A 25,477-nucleotide genomic window follows, 5' to 3' on the forward strand; every position below is an offset into this window, starting at 1 on the left:
GCTTGGACTAGTAAGTTTTGCTAACCAAAATAAAAAATTTATGAAATATTCAGCACGTTCTGGGATATGTATCATTATTTATTGCATATATTTAGAGCCTACAGTTTCTCTTTATGGGGTAACATAGAGTGGCTTTAAATGCTATCTTTTCAATTTCAGCATGTGCAGAATATAAATACCTTTAATGTACAAAGGCTCTTCCAAAGAAATAAATACCTAACTAGAAAATGGAGGGGGAATATAAACAATCAGTCCACCAAAAAAAAATAAAAAGGGGAAAATGGCCAGCAAACACATTTTCACCTATCAAATACTTGAGGGTTTTTGTTTTTAATCCTACACAGTGTTGCTGAGGATATGTTTACTGCTGGCAAGAGAGTAAATACGTGAGAACTTTCCAGACGGTAGTTTAGCAATGTGTTTCCAAAAAAAATCTAAAATTTGGTTGGGTTTGCCTCTAATCTAGCAATTATACTTCTAGAAATTTATAGTAAGGAAATTCTTGAGACTTTATGTAAACATTGAGTTGTAAGAATTTTCTCTTCAGTATTTCTCATGAAAGTGGAAAATGATGGAGGAAAACATTGAGTCATATAAATTATGATACATCCATACAGCAGAAAACTAAGTAGCTGTTAACAAGGACAATATAAAGAAATGTAATCAAGTGCTCACGATAAATGTTAAATGAGAATATATGCTACAAAACAGGATGTTTGGTGTGATTTCTTTTTAACCACATTAATTCTAGAAGTGCCCACACATGCTTACATGTGCGCCAGCGCACACACATGCACACAGGTGCATACGTCCCTATGCAGACTCAGGAGGAACCCCTGAGTCATTCCTTTGTGGGGCTTCATTAAAATTTAGGGCTATTTATATTCAGTGTTTTCTGTCAGAAAGTCTTACTATTGCCAGGTGTTCTGTGGAAGAGTCAGGGCAGAGAACCACTCAGCTGATGATTTATACGAGGTCTTCAGGGACTTCCCTCCTGGTCCTGTGGCTAAGACATCTCTTTCCAGTGCAGGCGGTGTGGGTTTGATCCCTGGTCGGGGAGTTAAGATCCCACTACTTCACAGCCAAAAAACCAAAACATAACACAGAGCTAATGTTGTAACAAATTCAACAGAGACTTAAAAATACTAAAACAAAGCACAAAACCCTAAAAAAAGGTCTTTAGCTCAAAAGATTCCTATTGAATTCTAAGATTTCTGTCATGTGCAGATCATTCATAATTTTGCACATTTTGTCTTCTCTCCTGAACCAGATGATAAATTGTTGGGGGAAGCAGTATCCTTTTGCTTATTTGTACTCACCCAGCGGCCCCAGCATGATACCCTGTGCACAGTGGCTTGGATGGTATTTTGCCAGTAATAAAATTATTGTATCATGATTCAACACTCAGTGCTCTGGGAGTTATAAAGTTTTCCTCTAGCTGTGTTATGTTTATTAATACTTAAGAGCTAGTCGTGTGCATTTAAATGAGGTACCTTCATCATACCAAGCAAATGGAGTAATTGGTTGGCATAAGAGTTATTCCCAACTGGGAAAGAAGCCTTTAAGTTTTAACTCTGCTGCCTGAGTTGAAGAATCACTAACTTCTGTGTAATTTTTTGACTCTACTGCTGCCTAACCAGCAGGTAGTTCTTAGCTTCAGTCAACCACAAGGCACTTGGAGTCCAATCTCTGCTCGGCACTTACAAAATGAAATGTTGTGGCCTCTGTGTTCTTCCGATTCTTCATCTGTAAAAGGGAAATCAGAGTACCCACCATACAGTATGGTTGTGAGTATTAAATGACTTAATATATTCAACATACTTTGATCAGTGCCTGGCATATGGCAGCTACTATGTGTTTGCTATAATTATTAACATTGGTTATTGTTAACACTAATATTATTATTGGTTTAGGTATATATCAGTTGACCATTGGCATACTGTGCCACAAACCACCTATATTGGTTTCCTATGGCTGCTATGAAAATTATCACAGACTTAGTGGCTTAAAACAACAGGAATTTATCCTTTCACAGTTCTGGAGGCTGGAAGTCTGCAATCAGTTTCACGGGGCCAAAATCAGGGTGTCATCAGGCCACACTTCCTCTAGTTGTTATGGGGATAATCTGTGCCTTGCTTTTTCCAGCTTCTGGTAGCTGCCAGAATTCCATGGTTGGTGGCTCCAGTCTCTGCCTCCATAGTCACATGCCATCCCCTCTTCCCCTTCAGATATCCCACCACCCCCCTCTTATATAGATATATGTGATTGCACTTAGGGTCCACCCAGATAATCCAGGATAATCTACCCATCTCAAGATCATTAACCTGATCACAACGGCAAAGTCCTTTTTTTGTGTAAGATGAAGTATCATTCACTGGTTTCAGGGACTGAGAGGTAGATATGTGGGAGGGAGGATTATTCAGCCCACCAAACCACTCTAAACCTTAGTGGCTATAGCAGTCAATATTTATTTATTCTTCACGCATCCAGGGTTTGGCCATTTTTGGCTGAGCCCATCCCAGGTCGTGGGTTGACTACAGATTGGCTCCACATGTAGCTTGTTTTCGCTGATGTCAGTAGAGCCTGGGGCATGTTCTTCTCATGATAACAGCAAATGCCTGAGAGGGCACAGTTGACCACACAAGCACATTTCAAACTGTTGAGGTCACATGTGTGGGGTAACCACACATTGACCAAAGCAGGTCACATCAGTGGGGTGACCCATGTAGATGAAGAGGAAAGGAATGAATTTGCTATGGTAACAACCTAGCTCTGGGTTTTCTGTAGATGACAGTAAACTTACAGCTATATTAACATACTTATTTGGAAGAGGAAGAAAATCTAGGATTCAAAGCAAAATTATTTAGTAATAAGCCGATTTTCTGTAGTTGTTATTTGATAGTTAGGTCAAGGAGCTATGAGTTTTTGTAGTCTTAGCCTGGCCAAATAAGTACAGTCTTGAATGTGATGATCCCAGAAAACTTGTTCCATGATTGTGGGTTTAGAGGATAGAACTCCACAGACGTGGAAACTCTGAGACTCTTTTGAGCTACTTTTCTCCTTTTGCCATAATGTGGTGACTCAGTGGACTCCACGGACGTATGAAAAAGAAAGTTTTCTGTGCCTTTGGAAGAATAGAGTATCTGCTGGATCACCTCTCAAAAAGAGAGGAAAGTAGAGAATTATCTGTCGGCTTCTGAGTTAAAGCCAAAACTACATTAATTACAGCAGCAGTCCTCAAACTTTTTAGCACCAGGGACTAGTTTCATGGAAGACAGTTTTCCCACAGACCGAGGTCTGGGAGGGAGATCATTTCGGGATGGTTCAAGCACGTTACATGTATTGCACATTTTATTTATATTATTATTACATTGTGATTTATAATGAAATAATTATACAACTCATTGTAATACAGAATCAGCAGGAGTCCTGAGCTTGTTTTCCGGCCACTGGACATTTGCGGGTGATGGGAGAGCGATGGGGAGTGACTGTAAATACAGATGAAGCTTTGCTGGCTCACCTGCCACTTACCTCCTGCTGTGTGACCTGGTCCCTAACAGGCCACGAACTGGTACCAGTCTGTGGCTCAGGGGCATCTTCTCAGTCATCCTTAGCCCGTGAGCCTGAACAGCTAGTTCATCTAAGTGGTCTGACCAAGAGCTGGTTCCTTATCCATCCATTGTAACTTCATTTTTTTCCATTTGAGAATTAGTATATAATAGTCGTGGGGATTTCCAGATGGCACTGGTGGTAAAGAACCCACCAGTAAGAGCTGCCGGTTCAATCCCTGGGTTGGGACAATCCCCTGGAGGAGGGCATGGCAACCCACTCCAGTATTCTTGCCTGGAGAATCTCCATGGACAGAGGAGCCTGGCGGGCTCCAGTCCATGGGGTCGCAAAGAGCCGGACATGACTGAAGCGACTTAGCATGCACACATACAATATTTGTATGTTTGAATTTGGCAGAATTTCCCAGTCTAGGGTTTTCCCCACCTCTTTCCTCTCATTCCAGTAATAGAGGAATCAGATTCTTCCTACGGGCCCAATGAAATAAACGGAATAATGCACAGTAGAGTTTATGGGCTCTTTCTTGGTCACTTTGGCTCCAAGAGTGAGTAAAGATGTCACAGGTCGCATTTTCCTTGATCTCTTGATGAAATGCAGTGACACTGAGGTGTTGACTTCTGTCCAAAAACAGCAGGGAGGGGGAGGCCGGTGGAAGTCAAAAGGGGAATTTTTTTGTGAAAAATCCAATAACTGGGATGAACAAGCAATTGGGAACTTAATCTGGAATATTCATTTTTTCATAGTTAGAACCAACTTATTTAAGACAGGTACTTATGTTTTTGGTGAAACTATTTTCGTATAAGTAGAATATTCACTGAAAATCAGACTTTTTCATGCATCAGGCCCTTCACTGACAAATTGGTAACAGTTTTCCAAGTCAGTGCTTATTCATGCTAGACTGCTCTAGAACCATCAACCACTGACGCTGGTTTTTGAGATTCCATTAAGACTTGAGAGCTGTGTGGCAGCAGCCATGTGTTTCTTCTTGAATGTTTCATCAGTTGCTTGGCTTGTCTGTACTGTTGTGCAACAGAATGACTTATCTGTTTCTCTTACGTGAGCTCTTAAGCCCTAAGGTTATTTGGCTTGGGGGGGGGGGCTTTTTCACAGATAAGCAAGTCTTTTTAAAACTTATAATAAAAGATCTTCAGTGTATTCAAGCCAATGTATATACATTCATTCAACAAGTGTGTTTATTGCCAGGCACTCTTAGGAATCACAGTGATGAATATAATAGAAATAGTCCTTGTCCTCATGGGGTATACATTCTAATCGAGGAGTAAGACCAAAAAAAGTCAACAAATAAATATAAATTGTGTAACAGTTATGAAGGAAAGGAAGGACTGAGTTATGGAAGTCATTCAGAGGTCAAGGGAAATGGGCTGGTCAGTGAAGACCTCTCTGAGGAGGGTAACATTAAAGTAAGATGGCGCTAGTGGTAAAGAATCTGCCTGCCAATACAGGAGATGCAAGAGACGCAGGTTCGATTCCTGGGTTGGAAAGATCCCCTGGAGGAGGAAAATGACAGCTCACTCCAGTATTCTTGGCTGAAAAATTCCATGGACAGAGGAGCCTGGCGGGCTACAGTCCATGGGGTTGCAAAGAGTCAGACACGACTGAGGCCTGAACACATACTCACAAAGATTGAGAAGGGGCTGACCCTAGGGAAATTCCAGGGAGAGAAGACGCAAGCTGAGGGAAATTCAGAAGCAAAAAACTCCACAGCAAGAAAGAGTCTGAACCTTCGGAAGGCATTTTCAGAAAAATCACCACAGCGTCTGTGCTTCTGTCACTTTTTGTTGCTGATGCATCCCTTCCTTCAAGATTCAGGGCAGCAGGAGTTCTCTCTGTGAAGCTTTCAGCTGAAAATTTGGGTTTGGGTTTTTTGGAAGGATGCCTGAAGGGCAGCTATAGAAGAGTTCCATGAAATATTGATCACAAGCCAGTTGAAATGAGTGAAAAAGACCAAAAAGAAGGGTCAATTCTGATGGTCCTAAAATATTTCACAGGCAAGATCGAGCTGTTTATAGACAGTCTAACACTGGTGTTCATTCGAAAAGCACTCTGATTATTCTCTAAATCCAATTTATGGTTGCTCTGACTTTGGGTGAAAATTCTGATTTATTCCTGCCTGGAGAATCCCATGGACAGAGGAGACTGGCAGGCTATGGTCCACAGGGTGGCAAAGAGTCAGACAGAACTAAAGAAACTTAGCATGCATGCATGCTGATTTATTATGACTGTATATTAAAATATATAGAATATACCCTTTCCACTGTAGCTTATGCCTTTTGTAGTCAAATAATTTTATGTATGCGGGTATTTTTTTTCTTGATTATTTCCCAGTGTTTTGTGGTTTTTTTTTTATTCATCTATTTCAGGGGAGACATCCCATAAAGATTTCCAGTATTAACTCTTCTTAATGGCTGACCAGGTAGGATCTGACTTAGATTCAGTCCACTCACATAAGTCTGATCCAAATAGAACATTTCTCCCATCATATTCATCAGCTGAAACTGGTAACTCATTTGTATTTCAAAGATTCCAGACCTTCAGGGGGCATTTCACACATCTTTAATTATGGAAACTACTAGAGTGGACATAATTTCCTGCCATTCATGAAATGATTGTGAAATAAAGGCTCTCTCCTGTTTGTGATTGAGCCCCCTCCCCACCCCACTCCAGACCTTATATCTTAACTAAACAAATTCATTTCATGGGCACATATTTTATTCTTTAATATTTATTCTGTTAAATCTTTATTGAATTTGTTACAACATTTCTTCTGTTTTATGCTTTAGTTTTTTTGGCCACAAGGCATGTAGGATCTTAGCTCCCTGACCAGGGATCGAACTCCCACCTCCTGCATTGGAGGGCAAAGTCTTAACCACTGGACGGCCAGGGAAATCCCCCAGATATTTGATTTTAAAGTAGGGAGGGGCTTGCTGAGTTTAGCAGCAGCAAAAGAAGAATCATAAGGGCAAAGATTGATAGATAGCACAGCATAAACCTTTACAATTTCTGGGTCTCAAAAATTATCATTGTAGCAAAATTGTGTTCAGTTGCAAGGAAGGGAGAAAGCAGGAGAAAGATAGAGAAGGGGCAGGGGAGAGGGAGGGAGAAAGAGGAGGGAAGGGGAAAGGTAAGGGGAGAGGAGGAGAGAGGGGGGAAAAAAGAAACCTTAATTCAGTCTGGTGAAGAGTAAAGGATTTATTTCATACAACAGGAAGCTTTCTGAATCATCGTCAGGCTCAGTGTGGCTCCCCCTTGTGGTTGCAAGATGGCTGCTAACAGTCAGCAGCCATGTTTACTTACTCAAGGAAAGAATTCACTTCTAGAAGTCCTTGGGCATTCTCTCTGAGGAGTGAGACATTTTTCTTTCTCAGCAACGCCTAGAAAATGTCTTCTCATGTTTTATTAGCCAGAACCAAGAGCCATGGCCAGGAGATGGTAAAAGCAAAATGCCCAAAAGTCTTTGTAAATGTAATAAAAGGTTCACTTACTTCATATATAAAAAGCCCTTACAAATCATGAGGTGAAATTACGAATATGTGATGGACAAGAAAAGGTATGAAGAGAGAATTCACCAAAGAAAAAATTCAAATAGCTAGTGAATTTTTTAAAGCAACATTTCCTAATCAAAGCAGTTTAATCATAGCATATACAATAGGTTAGCTTGTATCAATTTAGGTAATTCTTTTTAGCTCTTCAAATGGTGGAGTTTGGTAAAGAGTACTTAAATATGTGGCAGTTGGAAATGGGTACTGGCAGCAATTCTCCTTTAGAATTAGAATAGGTGCAATGATACTCCTAAAATGGTATTTTAAAAAGCAGAAAACACCAGAAATACCATGCATGGTTAAATGAATTACATGCATGTTTCTTGTTGAGTACCGTGAGGCTGTTCAGAATCACATTATAAGAAGATATTTGATCACATGAGGAAATGTGCTTGGTGTATAAAATAAAAAGCATTGCAAAGCCCTTTATGATTATTATGTGTTCTCAATTTTGTGTCAAATATGTGTGTAACCAAAGAAGAAAAATGAGTACATTTGACTGCACTCAATTTTTTAAAAAAACAACTTCTCTATGGTAGTATATTATAAACAGTATCAAAAGATCATTGGCATACTGGAAAAAATATTTAAAACACTAATAACAAAAGAATGAGTCCCTTAATTTATAAAGAGCTTGTACAAATCAGTTAAAAAAAATCTAAAGAAAATGGATTGAAAAAAAGAGAAATATGCAGTTTATGAAAAGGAAGTTAAGTGGGAAACCAACAGGGCCCTACTGTATAGCAGAGGGAACGCTGCTCAACGCTGTGTGGCAGCCTGGATAGGATGGGAGTGTGGGAGAGAATGGATACATGTCAGTGTGTGGCTGAGTCCCTTGACTGTCCACCTGAAACTACCACAACATTGTTAACTGGCTGTACTCCAATATAAAATTAAAAGTTAGATAATTTCATTTGACAAAACTATATTGTATTTATATTAGTTGGAAGATTATATTCCTGTTGATATTCATTTTAAATCTGTTCCGACTTGATTGGTATATAATTAAGAAAGTTTAGTCTTCAAATACTGTGTTATAAAACATTTCTTGGAAAATTAATAGATCAGGTACTAGAATTTTTCAGATCTGTTTCTGGTAGGATTTTCAGTAATAGAGTGATAGCTGTGTGCACAAGTATAAAACCTCAACATCACTGAGAAAACCTAGCATTTTACTCGAGATTTTTCTCTGAATAGCAACATTTCTGTCTCACCCACAACACATTCTAGCATGAGCTATTCATTATTCTGACCATGTGGCACCTACTATTATGATAAATCATGCACGTAGAGAGTGCACTTGTATTCTCTTTCCCCCTCCCCTTTGGCATTGAGTAATATCCAGGAGTGATCTTCGTAGTTATTTAATCATATTATGTTCAACTTGTGTAAATTTGAACTGTTGAAGAAATATCTGTCCTTAGTAAGTGTTCTTCTTATCCTGCGATTCCTCCTTACATTCATTACAGGCCAAGACAGAAAAATGGAAAGAGGAAGCATATTTGATGTTTATCCAAGTCATCTGAAGGACCTTTTCCAGATTACTTCCTTCTCCCTAGATTCTGAAATTCCTCTCCAGAAAGCATCCTTACTCGTATCACCATCAGGGTGGACCCTGGGGACTGATGGCATATTTGGGGTACAGGGATACATTAAAAGAGCCAGACTCAGCAAAACCCTGTTGGCACCAGCACCCATTGCCTGCAGCGAGAGCCAGGCTCCTAGCAAGCTGCAAATATTAATTGCATCCCTGTGTAGAAGCAGTTTTAGGTCTGAAAAATGACTGCTTCTCAAAGCCAAGCATTTGCCAGCAAAATATGTTTGACTTCAAGAAACTTATGTCAGATGTATGCCCTGCTTTTTTAATGTTGAACTATTAGAAAAAGAAACATAAAGCAGCAAGGTGCAAAAATATGTCAAGTAGAAGTGTTTCTAAAAACCTGTTTTTAATGTAGGTCAAGAGTCTAGCATGAGGCCTAGTATATAATAATGGACTAATGTTCTCTCTCCCTAGTCCGAGGAGTAATCACAGTAGTCAGATGAAAATCAAAGATACTGGTTGTCAGTGCCATGTGCACTTTGGATCAGAAGGAACCTCTAACACTTTAAAAGTTTTGTTCATTATCGGTAGCTGTTAGGATAGAATATGAATGTGTGTTCTTATAAAGCATCTGAAGCCTGCAAAGTAGTCTGTAGGGAACGCTCGCTTCTCTAGGGGAAGATTCTTCCCACTCCACCCCCAACTCCAAGCCAGCCAGGGAGCTGTCCCTCTGGCGGTGCTGACTTCCTTGAAAGAGCTTCACTGTGATAGGAAGTCAAGCTTGGTTTCATGGGGATTTCCTTCATTACATGTGGACTTTGACCAGATCTTACTTTTTAAGGGATTAGTTGTAGTTGTTTTCCAGTCATCTCATAGGCATATGTAATTTTCCCTAGAGTATCATAGGTGTCCCCTGTTTTTTCCTGGTTCTCCTATAGAAACCATTAAGTACAGAAGGAATTTGGGAAATTCTTCTATTAATTGTTGTTGTTGTTCATCTGCTCAGTCATATCTGACTCTTTGCGACCCCATAGACTGCAGCACGCCAGGCTTCCCTGTCCTTCACCATCTCCCGGAGCTCTTGTATTAATAGACCAAGCAAATGTTCAATAACTCTTATTATGACACTGTGGCATATTTGGGGATGGCATATCTTGATCCCCTTCCAAATGAACAAGTAATCTGTGTACACAGGATTCTGTAATTAAATATGTTTTAAAATTTTGGTTGGACAAAGTTAGAATAGAGTTATTGCCATAGAACTTCTCAGAGCTTTTAATACACCAAATATATATTATGAATCTCTGAAAAGGAATTGCAGTATGCAGCCTTCCTGAACTTACTGCAAATGGAACGTTTTTTTTTCAGGGGGCATTTCAAAGGCCCTGTGTCCCCAAATTCACTTTTGAAACTCTATAGAAAAGAATGTTAGGGTGCACCTTTGCCTGGGCCTTTCAAATACCAGTTATTGTCTTGAGTTTTTGAGTGATCTAGGGAACCATTCAAAATTGAGATCATTTGCAAGCATCTGAAGCAAAGGTTACTAGGTTTTTGTTTTTTTTAAGGAATTCTGCATGTTCTAGATGCCAGACATAAAGGAGGAAAAGTCAGAACATTTGTTACGTAAGATAAAAGCCCAGCCTGTCCCCTGACTGGCTCCTGAGCCACCTCCGTCTTGGATGAGAGTGGCTCTGTGGGTGGAGAGGGCAGCAGGTGTCTTCAGAGAAGTCTAAAACGACACCTCATTGGGTCTGCTGAAATGCCTAAACACTTAACCCATACCCTGAAGTTCTGTATCAAAGCAGTTTTGAAATAGCCTTGACCTGGGCAATTTTGAAGATGAATTATCAACTTTGTACCTCTTCTTTTAAGGAGAAAAAAAAAAAGATTTTAAACCAAACAGAAGAAAGTAGCCACTACAGCTGCACAGACTGTTTACTTTTGAACAAAATTGAATCCTGAAAGGCCCATCAGAATGACTTAACCTGTTAGCTGAAATAAGTTTGCTTTCAAAATAATTGCAATTTGAGTTTTGACAGAGTTAATTTTAAGCTAATCTTCTGACAGTAGTTGACTGGGAGGTTCAATTGCTGCTTGAAGTTACAGTTACAAGGAGGTTATCAGACTATAGCCTTGTATTAGCAACAGTTGTGGTCCACTAAAGAATTACTGGGCTAGTGGATCTGGGCAAGGCCATATAGAAAACATGTGAGTCCCAAATGAAGGTTCACAAGACCAAAGTAAAGCTCAGAGGTGATCGTTTCTAAATCATACACCCCTACACACACAGTTAAGTTCGTCAGGATAATTTATAATGATCAGACTCACACATGCTCTTTTTTTTGGGAGTGGGGGTCTCTTTAGTTGAATGGTCTACATCTGTTTATTGACAGACGATCTGGTTACTTCATCATTTCCTTTTAAATTTTCATTTTATTTTGAATGTAGCTGATTTACAATGCTGTGTTAGTTTCAGGTGTGTGGCAAGATGATGCAGTTATACACATACATGTATCTATTCTTGTTCACATTCTTTTCTCATACAGGTCATTACAGAATATTCAGAGTATTGATTAGAGCTCCCTGTGCTATACAGTTCATTCTTGTTACCTATTTTATATATAGTAGTGTGTATATGTTAATCCCAAACTCCTAATTTGCCTCTCCCCTCTTCCCCTTTGGTAACCATAAATTTGTTTTCTAAGTCTGTAAGTCCATTTCTGTTTTGTAAACAAATCCATTTATATTGTTTTTTTTGCGGGGGGTGGGGATTCCACTTACATGTGGAATTAAAGTAACATCATATGGTATTTGTCTTTGACTTACTTCACTTGGTATATTTCATTATTTCTTAATTTTTCCCTAAGTCATCTGAAAATGCTGATAATTTATCTGTGAAACCAAGGAATTTTGTGTCAAAATTTATGCTAAGAAACTACAGCTTATATTCACTGAGTCTTGGTTTCTTCTTCATACATATTAACTTTCTATTCTGATAAAAAAAAATACATGGGTACTCTAGCATTTTAAAAATAGCACATCAGATCTTTATTCATGTTATCCCTCATGGAGATATTTGATTTGAAGAGGAATTACTCAGAAAATTTCTTCTTTGAATCTTCCTTTAAAATAACTCTTGGAGCGGCCAAGCCTTCATTAATCAATCATAAGATGTTCCAAAATGGATGTTGTATTCTAAATATGATGGGGTGTATGGATACCAAAGACAGATTTTGTGTACCTTATAAGTTTTTTAAAGTTCAGCCTGGTACCTAAATAAATTCTCCTCTACCACAACTCCTTAACAACCATAAAGGTTAGAACTTGGCCAGAAAATCTATATGGAAGATAGAAATTGAAAGATGATTCTACCAAAAGTTGTCCCTAGGCATAGAGGGCCTGGGAAGCTTAGAAGCTGGAAATTTGAAAGATTCTGGTTGTAGAAACCAAGAGAATATCCAATTCTGGGCAACAGGGGGCTGTTTGAGGACAGCCCAAATGGTCTTATCACCCATAATGACTAGAAAACAAAAACATGGAGAACTAGAGAAAAACAGAAAGCTGATCTGTGTTTGTTTTTGAAGTTAAACTGAAGATATATAATTGACCTGCTTCTTAATAGAGTGTAACCTAGAATCCTATATCTTTTGCAAAGTGTATCTTGTACTTTAATGACTGCCAGATGTTGCATTGAAATGCCTGACCACCGCAGAAGTACATGCCAGAGGAAAACATGGTAGAATTAAGATGGTATTATAAAACATCTGGTTAGACATGACAGACTGTGTTTATATCCACTCCCCCTCAGAACCCCTCAATCAGCAGTTAAGGGATGAAAATTGGAGAAACCCACAAGGACAAATACAACCATAATGGAAACAACAGCAGACAGAGGCATCAACATAATTTTGGAAGTGAACATGTGGTTAGTCCCCCAGGCCATGGAGAAAGCTGAAATCTAAGTGTCTGCAGAGAAGAAGGCAGACAAGCAAGCCAGATTACCCAGCCATGGGGCTGCAGGAAGATTCAGGGTGGGAAGGGACAGGTACCTCTGTAGGTAGGGGAGAGCGATGGAGCTGAAGGGGGAGATTGGTTGAAACTCTAAGTGTGCATGCTAAATCGCATCAGTCGTGTCTGACTCTTTGTGACCCCATGGACTATAGCCTGCCAGGCTCCTCTCTCCATGGGATTCTCCAGGCAAGAATACTGGAGCTGGTTGCCATGCCCTCCTCCAGGAGATCTTCCCGACCCAGGGATCAAGCCCTCATCTCTTACATTTCCTGCATCAGTAGGCAGGTTCTTTACCACTAGCACCACCTGGGAAACTATATAAAAGGGCAGTTATATAGCCAGGTCTCCCAACCTCACAAAGCTGAGGGCTGCCTCCATCTCATTTTGATAGAAGATAAGAAATTTACTCTGAAGAAATTGAACCAGAAAAGCTCTGGCTTAGGGATACCAGGAACCAGTGAAGAGGGGTTAGGCACCATATTGAAACCAAGTATATTAAGTGAAAATCTAGATACTAAAGATTCCCTCCAGTCCTCTTCACTCAGAATTCTGGGAGCAAAGAGAAAACAATTTAAAATACAGATGTTCTTGGGGTCCCCCACCTAATCACCCTATAGTGAAGTCCACCACCCATATCCACACACACACACATGCACATATACCACAGCTTCTTTATCCATTCATCTGTTGATGGACATTTAGATTGTTTCCACATCTTGGCTATTGTGAATAGTGCTAAGAGCAACATGCTTTTAAGAGGGCTATTTGTAGAACAAGGATGAGCTCTTGAAAGTGGGAAACATGATAAAAATGAAAGATTTAGTATCTGGCTTGCAAGATGAAGTTGAAAACATTCAGTCACTCAACAAATACTATTGGGTGGCTCCTATGTCCTTGGCACTGTTTGAGGCAGTAGAGATTCATCAGTGAACAAAAGAGGCAACGATCCTGGCCTCAGTTCAGTTCAGGCACTCAGTCGTGTCTGACTTTTTGCAACCCCATGAATCGCAGCACACCAGGCCTCCCTGTCCATCACCAACTCCCAGAGTTTACTCAAACCCATGTCCATTGAGTCAGTGATGCCATCCAGCCATCTCATTCTCTCTCATCCCCTTCTCCTCCTGCCCCCAATCCCTCCCAGCATCAGGGTCTTTTCCAATGAGTCAACTCTTCGCATCAGGTGGCCAAAGTATTGGAGTTTCAGCTTCAACATCAATCCTTCCAGTGAACACCCAGGACTGATTTCCTTTAGGATGGACTGGTTGGATCTCCTTGCAGTCCAAGGGACTCTCAAGAGTCTTCTCCAACACCACAGTTCAAAAGCATCAATTTTTTTCGGTGCTCAGCTTTCTTCACAGTCCAACTCTCACATCCATACATGACCACTGGAAAAACCATAGCCTTAACTAGATGGACCTTTGCTGACAAAGCAATGTCTCTGCTTTTTAATATGCTGTCTAGGCTGGTCATGACTTTCCTTCCAAGGAGTAAGCGTCTTTTAATTTCATGGCTGCAGTCACCACCTGCAGTGATTTTGGAGCCCAAAAAAATAAAGTCTGACACTGCTTCCACTGTTTCCCCATCTATTTCCCATGAGGTGATGGGACCAGATGCCATGATCTTAGTTTTCTGAATGTTGAGCTTTAAGCCAACTTTTTCACTCTCCTCTTTCACTTTCATCAAGAGGCTCTTTAGTTCTTCTTCACTTTCTGCCATCAGGGTGGTATCATCTGCATATCTGAGGTTACTGATATTTCTCCCAGCAATCTTGATTCCAGCTTGTGCTTCTTCCAGCCCAGGATTTCTCATGATGTACTCTGCATATAAGTTAAATAAGCAGGGTGACAATATACAGCCTAGATGTACTCCTTTTCCTATTTGGAACCAGCCTGTTGTTCCATGTCCAGTTCTAACTGTTGCTTCCTGACCTGCATACAGGTTTCTCAAGAGGTGGGTCAGGTGGTCTGGTATTCCCATCTCTTGAAGAATTTTCCACAGTTTATTGTGATCCATACAGTCAAAGGCTTTGGCATAGTCAATAAAGCAGAAGTAGATGTTTTTCTGGAACTCTCTTGCTTTTTCAATGATCCAGCAGATGTTGGCAATTTAATCTCTGGTTCCTCTGCCTTTTCTAAAATCAGCTTGAACATCTGGAAGTTCACGGTTCACGTATTGCTGAAGCCTGGCTTGGAGAATTTTGAACATTATTTTACTAGTGTGTGAGATGAGTGCAATTGTGCACTGGCCTAGCAGAGCTTAAATTCCTGTAGAGGGAGAGTATAAACAATACAATAATATGTAAGTTATAGATGTTATAAAGTGTGACGTGCTGGAGGCAAGAGAAAAATAGAGCATGGTGCAGAGAATGGGGAGTGCCAAGGCCAGGGTCGGGGCGGGGTGGGCAGGGGGGCACTGGAGACAAGGGGAATTTTTACATATAATGGTTAGGGCCTGGCTTATTGGGAAGGTGACATCTGCGCAAACCAGAGAGCGAGGAAGATCCTTCCAGCAGAGGGGACAGTTAGTGGAAAGGCCCTGAGACAAGGCTGGTGCAGTGCAGAGCAGGGTCCAGTGTGGCTGGAGTGAGCCAGGGAGAGGAGTGTGAGGAGCTGGGTGGTGATAGTACCAGACCACGTGGGCCTTGTGGGCCAGAGGAGGGACTTTGGCTTTCACTCTAGGGGAGACAGAGATGGGGCACGGTGGCAGAGTCTTGGGCAGAGAAGAGACACGCTGTGACTTTGGTCCTAAAAGGATCACTTGGCTGTGAAATTGACATGTACACACGATTGATACTCTGTGTTACATGGATAACCAATGAGAACCTGCCGTATAGCACAGGAGACTACTCCGTGCTTACTGCTGACCTACGTGGGAAAGTGAAAGTCGCCCAGTCCTGTCTGGCTCTTTGTGACTCCACGGACTATACAGTCCATGAAATTCTCCAGGCCAGGATACTGGAGTGGGTAGTCTTTCCCTTCTCCAGGGGATCTTCTCAACCCAGGGATTGAACCCAGGTCTCCCACATTGTGGGCAGATTGTTTACCAGCTGAGCTATCAGGGAAGCCCGACCTAAATGGGAAGGAAATCCAAACAAGAGGGGATGTATGTATACATATAATGGATTCACTTTGCCGTACATAGAAACTGACACAACATTGTAAAGTGAATATACTTCAATAAAATTTTGTTTTAAAAGGAAATAGTACATTTTTAAAAAAATAAAATTGACTCCAGGGGGTCAAGTTACTGAAGAGAGGAATTGGGTCCAGAATTCAGTAACAGGGATGTGCCCTGTGGCTCTAATGTTCTCTTCTTATATCTCAGTTGTACCTTCCAAGTTGGCCACTCTCTTCACCTCTATCTTCAGTTCCACCTGAGAAATGACTTGCTTGCCACCTTCTCTGTCAGTCTGCTTTCTGCCGTGTATCTTTTGAGAACTTCCTCGCCCACGTCCCATCTTATCTCCTTCAGCTTTCAGCTCCCCGTCTCTCAGCTTTCAACTCCATGTCTCTTGCATCAGATTCTAAAGCACATAGTATATGGTTGTTTCCACTTTTAGTGTTCATGTTGCTGAATGAGGCCCTCTCTGGCTCCCTTGATTTTTGCTGAACCTCTCCAGGCATATTCAAATGCTCATTAAGCATTTGCTTATTGAATGTAACAGTTAATTTTCTCCTTTCTGACACTCCATCATCAGGCAAAGTCCTCTCTGGAGTCCTCTTTTTTTTTTTTTTTGAGTCCTCTTTATATGACTTGAAAAACTCCACAGTTTAAGCTCTTTAAACAAAGAGGGAAATGGGAAAAATCTGTCTCATACCTTAAATTTCAACCTTCAGACCCTTGATGAGAAAATTAACAACAGCTCTCCTCCCACACAAATGCAAACTTCTATGGGAGCATATTGGTTTAAACCAACTAGGCTTTGATTATAAGGAAAAATACATGATTTTTTTTTTTATAGAATCATTTGCCTCTGTAGTTTCTCATTGCTACTTTTTCTCTGATGTTAGAAAAGTAAATAAAGCCTAAGGGACTTCTGATAAAGTTGATGGTATGACTGCAAGCTCATGAAATTCCTCTCCCCTAAATTTGCCGAAATTAACAGAAATGTAGAAGTAACATTTTAAAAGGTTATTATTAAAATGTTCATTTTGATCATAAAAGAGAACACGCCATCAACCCTGAAACCAAGAAAAGTTCCCAACTTCGTACTATAAACTTGAGAAGTGTTATCCAGAAAATGAAATTGGACCAAATTGAAAGAAGCTGCTGAAAAGAAATATATGTGTTCTTCAAAGATAAGAATGAAATGTGGAAAAGTACAAGGAGGGAATTCTGAAAAGTCTCACTGTTTTTGAAGGCTCTGGCATAAGGGTTCCTAGAAAGAAGGGTTGGTACAACCCACACCTCCATCAGGGACCCTTTCTTCTGTCAAGAGGACTGCTTCCCCACCCCAACCCCCAGCAGGCGAGAAGAGTCTTTCCTGACTTTGGTACGTCAGTAAGTGGGCATGAAAGAGGGGAAGTTTCTGCTGGGAATAATTCTTACGGCCAAACCAGGGAAAAGCTCCACAAGACATGGAGAAAGACTGTGTCCCCACCCAAGCCAAAAGCCGATGATATACCCCTTACTCAGTGAAGCAAAGCTCTGTTGCATTGATTTCATTAGTATTAAGGAAAGAAGTCAGTGGCAGTCATCCACAGCCCCAGCTGTCTCTCCACCAATCTCGGGCAGCCCAAAGACCAGATAAGGCACATCAATCATGGACATCCAGTCCATGTTATCAGTGGAAGAATAAAATGACTCACCATCAAACAGTATCCAGGGCAAATGGCATATTGAGGAGGAATGGTTCATATTCGTCAGAGTTTCCAGGTCACACTGACTGGGGCCTGAGGCAGAAAATCTGCACAAACAAAAAAAGAAAGTAGCACAGGGGACGTCCCTGGTGGCCCAGCGGCTAAGACTCTGAGCTCCCAATGCTGGGGACCCAGGTTCGACCCCTGGCCAGGGAACTAGAGCCCCCATGCCACAACCAAATAAATACACCTGTGCAGCCAAATAAATAAAGGTTTAAAAGAAAAGAAAGTAGCACAGCCTCCTGAAGACAAGGACTAGATTTCAAATAGTCCTACCAACCTATGCGTACGAATTCCAGACACCCACCAGGCACACTTTTCAGTGTTCTGTGAATAGTGAAACCTTGAGCACCATCATCATCCACATCTTTTTTTATTTTTATTTTTTGTTTTGGCTGTGCTGGGTCTTGGTTCCCGTGCTCGGACCTTCTCTAGTTGCCGTGCGCAGGCTCATCGCGGTGGTGTCTCGTTGCAGAGCGCAGCCTCCAGAGCGGGGGCTCAGTAGTTGTGGAGCACAGGCTTCGTTGCTCCGTGGCACGTGGGATCTTCCCAGACCAGGGATTGAACCCACGTCCCCTGCACTGGCAGGCGGATTCTCAACCACTGGACCGCCAGGGAAGTCCTATCATCCTCGTCTTGTGGATAAAAAGGCGCAGGCACAGAGGGATTGGGAAGTTTGCCCCAGTTCACCCAGCTGGTTGGAGTGGGCCAGGGTTTTGACACAGTCTGGTCCAGAGCCTGTTCTCCACTCCTCTGCTCTTATACCCCAGGAAACAGACATTTTAGGCAACTGCTTTGTACTCAAGGAAATTAAAGAGAATAGAAATTTACTGGCCATGCATCCTTTCTTGGAAGCTACTGGAGGGAGGGAAACCAAGAGGAAGAAGATGTAAGTTCAAGAATCAGGGATCTAATGTGGAAGAGACCTTTAAAAGTCCCAGGATAGGAACTGTGCAGTGAGCCCAAAGAGCATATGGACAGAGGGAACCTCAAAGAAAAAACATCCTAGTGATGAGCTTGACAATTGGAAACATTATTGCTGATCATTTGATGAGTCTGGTAGATCATTGGAAAAATTAGCATAAGTATTTAGGAAATAAGGCACATTTTTAAAAAAACAGACAGTTATTACCTGTAAAAGCAAATTTATATAATAAAGTGAAGGAATGGTAGCCAATTATGCTCCTTAGCACAGTGATGAACCAAATTCATATATAACATATTATGTATACATGTATTATACAAATTATTTATGCAATATACAATATAGCTAATATAACATATAACAATGTAAACACTTTAAAATTGTGATGTAATTATTGAGTGATAAAGGAGTGGTAACAGTGATGATAAGACAGCTAACTCACCAACTCCTGTAATTTGGATAGGGTCTAAAAAGATTCACCAAGAAATAACAGCCTATATGTATTATATGTAAATACCAGAAGCAATTAGAATAGCTGGAATGGGATGACATTGTGAGCTGAGGTGGTGGGCTCAGGTGGGCAACGGGAAGGACTACTGACTTTTTTATAGCATTTTTGTGCTGTTTGATTTTTCAGCTACACAAAACCGAATTTAACCAAGGACACAGATAAAATCTCCAAAGCTAAAAAAAAAAAAAAAAAAATCTCCAAAGCTGTCAAAAACCAACCAAAAACCCTACCCCTTAAAAAGCACTTACACATTTTTTTTTCAGATTACTGAAGAGTCTAACCAAAAACATTTTAACAAAAGTCTCTATAAAACACTTCTTAAAAATTAAAGATTGCTTTTCTACATAGATGTGGCTCCAGGGAGTCTTAATATTTCTCTTATAAAAAAAAGCAACAAACAGTATGAGAGTTTAAAAATGTGTTTTCTTTAAGCAATTGAATCACACAGTTCCACCCTGTAATTGTACTCTTGGTTTTTCCAGATACTAAAGAAGGGACCTTTATTTTAGCATTTGGGTGGAGGCCTCACACGGCCACGTGTGTGATGGATTCAGCTACAGGAGGAAAGGCATCTTGACTAAAATGGGTGACTGTGCTTATGGCACACGCAGCCATGAGTCACTTTTCACGGCCTCTTTGTCTCTATATATTCTGTTTATACTTGAGCTCCAGGTTCATCACAAATTGCTCCTGTCGTGTTTCCCTCGCATATCATGGTTTCTCTTGATCCATTAGTTCCTCTTCGGGGTCTGTGAATGACCTCTGCATGTTTGTGCAGCAGGCTGGAAAGGAGAGGCAGTGCAACTTCGTGGAATGTTTAGGAACCTTTGTGAAAACCAGCCCAAAACGGCTAAATGAAAGAGGCATGGGGGAACTCTCTTCAGTGTTCTGGGGTGCCCTAATGGGAAGGAAGTCTAAAAAAGAGCGGCTGTATGTATACAAATGGTCGATTCACTTTGCTCTGCAGCAAGGGATTACTATAGCATTATGAAGCAATTATACTCCAATAAAAGTTAATTTAAAAAATATTTTTTTTAATCACCTTAAAAAAAGAGAGAGAAAAAGGCATCACAGGACTTCCATGGTGGTGCAGTGGATAAGAATCCGCCTGCCAGTGCAGAGGAAGGGTTCAATTCCTGGTCCCGGAAGATCCCACATGGCAAGGAGCAGCCAAGCGTGTGGGCCACAACTCCTGACCCACGTGCTGCAACTACTGAAGCCCGCACGGTCTACAGCCTGTGCTCCGCAACCAGAGACGCCACCCCGCTGAGAAGCCCCCGCACCGCAATGAAGAGTAGCCCCCGCTCGCCACTAGACAGAAGGTGATGCAGCAATGAAGACCCAGCACAACCATAAATAAATAAATGATATTTTTTGAAAAAGGCATCACCTAAAAAAAAAAGAAAAAGGCATCACCTAAGTTTTTCTGAGAGAAATTGGTGGCCACAGATGGGAATCTAAGAAGAAATAAAAGAACCCTTAGCAATTCTGGAGAATTCATACTGTGTGGGCTTTGAATTAAAGGTTGAATTTCTTGGTCCTTAGAGTCCAGAGACAGGGAGAGAAATAGTACCATCAACCTAAGAATTCAAACAATCATTTAAGTAGCAGCAGTGGGTATCACCTGGACGGTGGTGGCAGTGTGTCCAAGGAGGGTATCCAAGAAAACAGTGAGGAAGTTTGGGCTCTTGGGACTGTAGTAGCAGAAAGGAAAAGAAAACAATTTATACTGGAAATACTGCAGAAGAAAAGATGCTGCTGCTAAGTCACTTCAGTCGTGTCTGACTCTGTGCGACCCCATAGACGGCAGCCCACCAGGCTCCCCCGTCCCTGGGATTCTCCTGGCAAGAACACTGGAGTGGGTTGTCATTTCCTTCTCCAGTGCATGAAAGTGAAACGTGAAAGTAAAGTCACTCAGTCGTGTCTGACTCTTAGCGACCCCATGGACCACAGCCTACCAGGCTCCTCCATCCATGGGATTTTCCAGGCAAGAGTACTGGAGTGGGGTGCCATTGCCTTCTCCAAGAAGAAAAGATACATTTGGTAATAGAGAGCATAGTTAGGAGAAAAGTCAATGATGAAGATTATACCAAATTTCTTTCTATTTGACAGGTTGAGAAGGATGGGATCCTAAGAAAAATATAAGTAGTCTATGACTTCACTTTGCTTGGATAAAGCAGGCACTGAGACGTTTACATATTGTCTGATTGATTTCTGAGCACTGCAAACATTGGACAAAGATTCATATGATATCAGTCATCTGTTTTTTACCCTTTCCCCAGGAATACATCTAAATTCTAGGGAGCTTACATAACACCCAGGGAGGGGGGCTGCACAAACTGTGAATAAATCAGTTCATTCCTCCACTGCAACATTATACTAGCAGCCGACGTGTGTAGTCTGTGCAAAGCTAGGTTTCATAAAAGAACTGTGGATGTTGATGGCTTTGGGTTCTGACTCATCTTGCTTCCTTTCAACATTCTTAAAATATTTATCCAAGGATAATGGTATTTTGGCTTTCTTCTTTTCGTGACCTCAGAGTTAAAACAGGGCTCTGCTTCAGACTCCACACACACTCCTTTGTCAATCGTGAACCCCCTAGACTCTGAATCAAAATGACAGGTGTGCCTCCTGGCGCCACCTATTGGTGGCAGGCAGAATTGACATGCTTCGGCGTCCGCTGATTTTATGATATATGCAAATTTCCAGGTTGAGCATCTAAGTAAAGGAGCGTCTGTGATCTCAAAGTGATCCAGCGACATTTCCCTTTTTTTATTTTCCTCTATCATGAAGGTGTGGCGGGGCACCCTGGCCCGCATGCGGTACAAGAGGACCAAAGCAGCGCTGACAATTATCAGATATTACCGTCGCTACAAAGTCAAGTCCTACATCCACGAGGTGGCCAGACGCTTCCACGGCATCAAGACCATGAGGGACTATGGCAAGCACGTGCAGTGGCCAACCCCGCCTAAAGTTCTTCACCGTTTCGAGGAGGTCCTACAGGCCATTTTTAATAGGTAAGAATCTGTTGATATGTGCAGAATCCGTGTGTGGCAGTATACTTACTAGATAAAGTTACAAACCTGAGACCATGACATTAGCTCCACTATTTGCTATAGGACATTGGTTTTTCCCAGGTGGCTCAGACAGAAAAAAATCTGCCTGCAATGCAGGAGACCCAAGTTTGATCCCTGGGTGGGGAAGATCCCCTGGAGGGGAGGGCATGGCAACCCCCTCCAGTATTCTTGCCTGGAAAACCCCATGGACAGAGGATCCTGGCGGGCTACAGTTCATGGGGTCACAAAGAGCTGGATACAACGGAGCAACTAACACTTCCATTGGCTTTTACCTTGTATCTTCACCTTCATGATTTCACTGTCAAAGGGCATCTGCTTACCCCCAAAAAATAGAACCATCTACTCATTTTTCCTGTAGCAGTAGTCAAGCTAAGATAAGCTATTAGCATGATGTCTCTACTTTCTTTTATTTTTTGCTGTTAGAATTACCACATATCACTCACACTAGGAAGTCTGTTATTCTTTCAGAGCAGCAGTTCTCTGTCCACACCTGACAATCACAAAGAGTTTGTCAAACACCCCGAGGCCCAGGTCCCACCTCTGAAAAGTCCTGTTTAGTGGTGCTGGGGAGCACAGCCCAAGCGGAGGTCCTGGGTGATTTTAAAATAAAAGGAAGAAAACACTGTTATAGAGCAAGCTATTTGTAAAAACAAATAAGTAAGTAAATTAATTAACATCCATGTCACATTTGATACCGTCCCAGCTAATCTTCATTTTTTTATAAACTGCCCTGAATCTGACTTTGCAGTTATTCATAGCTCCTTTCTTCTTGTTTTTTTTTTTTTTAAGCTGGTTTGTTGCCAGCATGCACCAGATATATTTAGCTATGTCTTACATACAGCATCTGGTTGTGTGAACTAAGTTGGATGTATGTTTTTAGTCCCTAAGACGCGTCTGACTCTTTGCAACCCCATGCACTGTAGTCCACCAGGCTCCTCTGTCCATGGGATTGTCCAGGCAAGGATACTGGAGTGGGTTGCCAGGTCCTTTTCTAGAGGATCTTCCTGACCCAGGGATCGAGCCCAAGTCTCCTGCATCGCAGGCAGATTCTTCACCTCTTGAGCCATTGTTGTTCAGTCCCTAAACCGTGTCCTGCTCTTTGTGACCCCATGGACTGTAGCACGCCAGGCCTCCCTGTCCGTCACTATCTTCCAGAGTTTCCTCAGACTCATGTCCATTGAGTCAGTGATGCTATCCAACCAGCTCATCCCCTGAGCCTCTGGGGAAGCCCTATAAACTAAACTCTGCTAAATTGCTTCAGTCGTGTCTGACTCTTTGTGACCCCATGGACTATAGCATGCCAGGCTCCTATAAGCTAATGGTTCTCAAATATGGTCATTTGGCATCATGATATTCTACCAAGTACGCCATGAACTGATTGATGTATTGAATGTAAACTGGTGGCAGATATCAAAGATTAAAAAAAAAAAAACTCACGGGAGGAAAGCTCTTTAATATGTATCTCATTTGCTTTCAAAAAAAAAGATTTGTTCATACAAAGAAAAAAATAGAACAGTAGAAAATAACTGAAAGCAAAAGAACCTCAACCCTCCATTCTCCAGTGTAACCCATAAATGTTAGCTGTGAATCGTGGCAGAGCCTTCTTAGTGCACAGATAAATTCTTTTCATGAATTATATCATCTGTCACCTGCATTTTTTACATAATCTAAAAAGTAAGTCTGCAATATGTGAATACATGCTCATTTTTTTAAGTGACATAATATGAAATTTTATAGGATATAAAGTTGAAATCCTCCACACTTTCTCTTATCTTTTCTTTCTTTTCCCTAAGATAAGCACTCATTAACAATTAGTTTGTACCCTCCTAAATCTTTTTCTTTACATTTAAAAGCATATAATACACATATAAGAGAAATATGATATAGTGGTTAAGAACATGAACCCTGGAATCTAGCTGCCACTGGCTAGCTGTGTGACCTTGGGCAAATGAATTAACCTCTCTGTGCCTGTTTTCTTATCTGGAAGAGGGCCATTATCATAGCACCCGCTCACAGGGTTCTGAAAGAATTATGAGTAAATATACATAAAGCATTTCAGATAGTGCCTGCACATAGTAAGTACTATGGAAATGTTTGCTCATACTCCCTGGGTTTCTTTCCCTCTCTTTCTTTCCACAGTTCAGTTCAGTCGCTCAGTCGTGTCCAACTCTTTACGACCCCATGGACTGCAGCACACCAGGCCTCCCTGTCCATCACCAACTCCCAATGTTTATGCAAACTCATGTCCATTGAGTCGGTGATGCCATCCAACTGTTTCATCTTCTGTCGTCCCCTTTTCCTCCTGCCGTCAATCTTTCCCAGCATCAGGGTCTTTTCCAGTGAGTCAGTTCTTTCCATCAAGTGGCCGAAGTATTGGAGTTTCAGCTTCAGCATCATTCCTTCCAATGAATATTCAGGACTGATTTCCTTTAGTATGGAATGGTTGGATCTCCTAGCTGTCCAGGAGACTCTCAAGAGTCTTCTCCAACACCACAGTTCAAAAGCATCAATTTTTCGGTGCTCAGCTTTCTTTATAAGCAGGAGTCTGTATGTGGCTGTATGACTTTACTTAAAAATAAGTCTTGGAGACCTGTCCATCACAGTGAATAAAGATCTATGTCATAATTTTAATGGCTGCAAAGAATTATTGATTTTGATAATGTTGCAGTGTAGACTGTACAGTCTTGTTTTTTAAGGCGTGGAGGTTTTATGCATGGCCTAGAATTGATTATTTTGTGTAAAATTCAGTTGATTTATTCAGCAGATATTTACTCAGAGCCTGCTGTGTCAGAGCCACTGACCTAGGTTTCGTGGATACAGTGATAAATAAGAAAGCTGTGAAAGACCATCCCCAGCCTTCTTAGGGCTTATAGTCAACAAGCATTTTGAAAATAATACGTCTGCTCTGTCTGTTGATTGTACACACACACACACACACACACACACACACACACTGAATCTTGCCAATTGGATTAATCTAGTTCAAAGGCATTGTTTTTCTGTAAAGGGCCAGATAGTAAATATTTTAGGGCTTATGGGCTCCACATGGTCTTTGTCACATAGTTTTCTTTGTTTTGTTGAACACGTAAAAACTATTCTTAGCTCCACGGGTGAGTTTTGGCACGGGCTGTGGTTTACAAACCCCTGGTCCCATTGTTGCATGGTATTTAACTGATCCTTGCACTTTTGATCTGTGGAATCCTGAGAGAAATGTGTTCAAGGATTTTGGTCTGAATCGTGGGGCCTCTTTTTCTTATAATATCTCCATGTGTCTAGTCGTGTATCAGCCCTCCTCTCGTTCCTCATAGCAGTTCTTTTTCATCCTGGGAAGGCCGGGTACCTTCCTCGCGCCCAGCTTCTTCCTGGGGTCAAGGCTGCTGAGTTTGGCGGGGGCAGCTGTTGCCTGCTGCACGTGTTTAGGAGATGG

General features: G+C 41.3%; 1 protein-coding gene across 2 annotated transcripts in view; it reads left to right on the forward strand.

Annotated features, from left to right (window-relative positions):
* The window catches only part of MYO1D (myosin ID), a 357,910-nt gene that overhangs the window by 185,692 nt on the left and 146,741 nt on the right, over positions 1–25,477 (forward strand). For both annotated transcript variants that reach the window (XM_043903065.1, XM_043903066.1), the window contains exon 17: positions 21,767–21,990. In XM_043903065.1, the coding sequence (XP_043759000.1) occupies positions 21,767–21,990 (224 nt within the window). The remainder of the gene's footprint in view (positions 1–21,766; positions 21,991–25,477) is intronic.

Source organism: Cervus elaphus, chromosome 5 (assembly GCF_910594005.1).
Source record: "Cervus elaphus chromosome 5, mCerEla1.1, whole genome shotgun sequence".
Lineage (NCBI taxonomy): Eukaryota > Metazoa > Chordata > Mammalia > Artiodactyla > Cervidae > Cervus > Cervus elaphus.